General features: G+C 42.5%; 1 protein-coding gene across 1 annotated transcript in view; it reads left to right on the forward strand.

Annotated features, from left to right (window-relative positions):
• The window catches only part of etnk2 (ethanolamine kinase 2), a 38,879-nt gene extending 36,592 nt beyond the window's left edge, over positions 1-2,287 (forward strand). The window contains exon 9 of the mRNA XM_014023702.1: positions 1,565-2,287. Coding sequence (XP_013879156.1) covers positions 1,565-1,637 — 73 coding nt within the window. The 3' untranslated portion in view covers positions 1,638-2,287. The remainder of the gene's footprint in view (positions 1-1,564) is intronic.
• The last annotated feature ends 12 nt before the right edge of the window (positions 2,288-2,299 follow it).

Below are 2,299 nucleotides of genomic sequence, written 5' to 3' on the forward strand. Positions count from 1 at the left end.
TTTGTTCAGTTTTATCGCTTAGATGTGACAGCCCCTTCGGTGGCTCACTCTGTGCTCTCCGCTGGGTCTGATGTGCTGCACTAGCATGTTCTAATGACCCAAGTTTGGTGCTGCTCTGCGGGGCGTTTATATATGTCCCATACATGATGTTATACCGAGTGAATTGACTGAAAGGGAACGTAATGTTATGCATAAAACTACTGTTCCCTGAAGGAAAGGAACGAGGTACAACATATGGTGGCCCCGCTACACAGCTGGGCTCTGTGAAGTGCAGTTACCGAACTAAGGAGTGATGCGACAGTATATGTATGTGCAGGCGGAGCCAGACATCTGTCGTCATCACATCACCTGCTTAAAGGCGTGATTAGAGGTGGCTTCAGCCAGGACACGCAGGAGCGTGGGTTCCCATACATGATGTTGTACCTCGTTCCTTTCCTTCAGGGAACAATAGATATATGCATAACATTACGTTTCTTTAAGGACAAGGCTGAATGTTGTCCTCATGGACCGATGGTCCCACATCCTGAGGGGGGCAGGCTCTAGCTCCAAAAACACAATGTCCCACATCACAGACAGTTTTAAACAGCAGGAAACAGTGGAGACTCTTTTATGGGATAAATCTTGTGCCAGCAGGAATTTAATTTGAATTGCTCAGGTTGAATCTGCATGTGCAGAATTTGAAATTGAATGCATTGGTTTGAAAATAAGTTTCAATYAACTGAAACTGAATTTAATGTTTTCTGAATTTAAAGTTTTGAAACTGAATTTAAAGTTTTGCATCTGAATTAATTTGCTTTGAAACTGTATTTTGGTCTATTAAAAATTCAGTTTGACTACTTTCACTTTCAGTTCCACAAGTCYATTTCAGTTCCAAAATTCAGATTTTTGTGTCACACATCCTGGTCCTTGAGAAAGCCAGCCAGAGTAATCAAACACAGATCCACAGATTTATGTTTCACTGTGGTGAAGTTTCCCTTCTGTATGTAACATAATTGATGCAATCCACCGTYAAAGTGACAAAAACAGAGTTATTTTACTGCAGTAATTAATTTTACCTATATGTAGAAACATTTACATCACATCATGGATCACATATTGACCAGATGCTGCTGCTGACTGATCCATGGTGGATTGCTTCAACTCTGGTAGTGAAACATAAATCTGTGGATCTGTGTTTGATTACTCTGGCTGGCTTTCTCAAGGACCAGGATGTGTGACACAAAAATCTGAATTATGGAACTGAAATTGAAAGTAGTCAAAGTGAATTTTTAATAGACCAAAATACAGTTTCAAGGCGAATTAATTCAAATTCAAAACTTTAAATTCAGTTTCAATTTAGTGACATTTATTTTCAAACAAATGCATTCAATTTCAAGTTATGCACATACAAATTCAATCTGAGCAATTCTAATTCCTGCTGGCACAAGATTTATCCCTATGCTTTGTCCARTTTTATAACCTTAGTGTTGAGACATTCAGTAGTTCTAGTCAACACCTGGTCCAACGTCTCAGCACTTTGAAGTCCTGGACTCTGACCCTCTGTCCTGCTCCTGTTGTGTTGCAGGTATGCTGTGCTCCGGTTCAACCAGTACTTTGAGACCAAACCTGCAGTGATGGCCCTGCCCAGCCCAGAATGAGACGTGTTGAAGGAGGTGGTGGGTGGGAGGGAAGACTGGAGAATAAAAGCTTGGACTTCCTGTTGGACAGGGACAGTTCTGTGAACCGGTGGACCATCGCTCCACCTGCTAGGTGGTCTTTGTCTTAAATAAGTGCAGTTGCTCTGATTCCCTCTGAGCTGACCTGAACACCTGCCTCAGTTCATCTTCACTTCTCCTCCTGCTCTCTGTAGTTCAGCTCTGATGACCGCAGACTCCTCCTGTCTGCTGTCACTCCATCCCTTGTAGGTCTTTTGGTGCTAAATGCTCCTTCTGCTCCTCTGGTGGTCCACCTTTAACTAACCTGACCAGAGAGCAGCCAAATAATCCACTGATGGACATGAGGATTTATTTCAGCTTTAACAAATAACTCGTCTTCAGAAATGTCCACAAATCACATGTTTAGTGCTTTATGTAAAGAGAGTTCTGCAGCTYCATGGGTCACATCAAGTCAGAGGTCCAACATCTGTTCTTCTGGACAGACTGGATTCAGATGTCTTCAGTACTGAGAGCACAACTTAGACTCACTCAGGATGGTAGTGCCAGGTCATCACCTGGTTTTTCTGTTTCTGTGGTAACTAATGGGACTGAAAGTGTGTGTGTGTGTGTGTGTGTGTGTGTGTGTGTGTGTGTGTGTGTGTGTG

The sequence above is a fragment of the Austrofundulus limnaeus genome, unplaced genomic scaffold (genome assembly GCF_001266775.1).
Source record: "Austrofundulus limnaeus strain Quisiro unplaced genomic scaffold, Austrofundulus_limnaeus-1.0 Scaffold387, whole genome shotgun sequence".
NCBI lineage: Eukaryota > Metazoa > Chordata > Actinopteri > Cyprinodontiformes > Rivulidae > Austrofundulus > Austrofundulus limnaeus.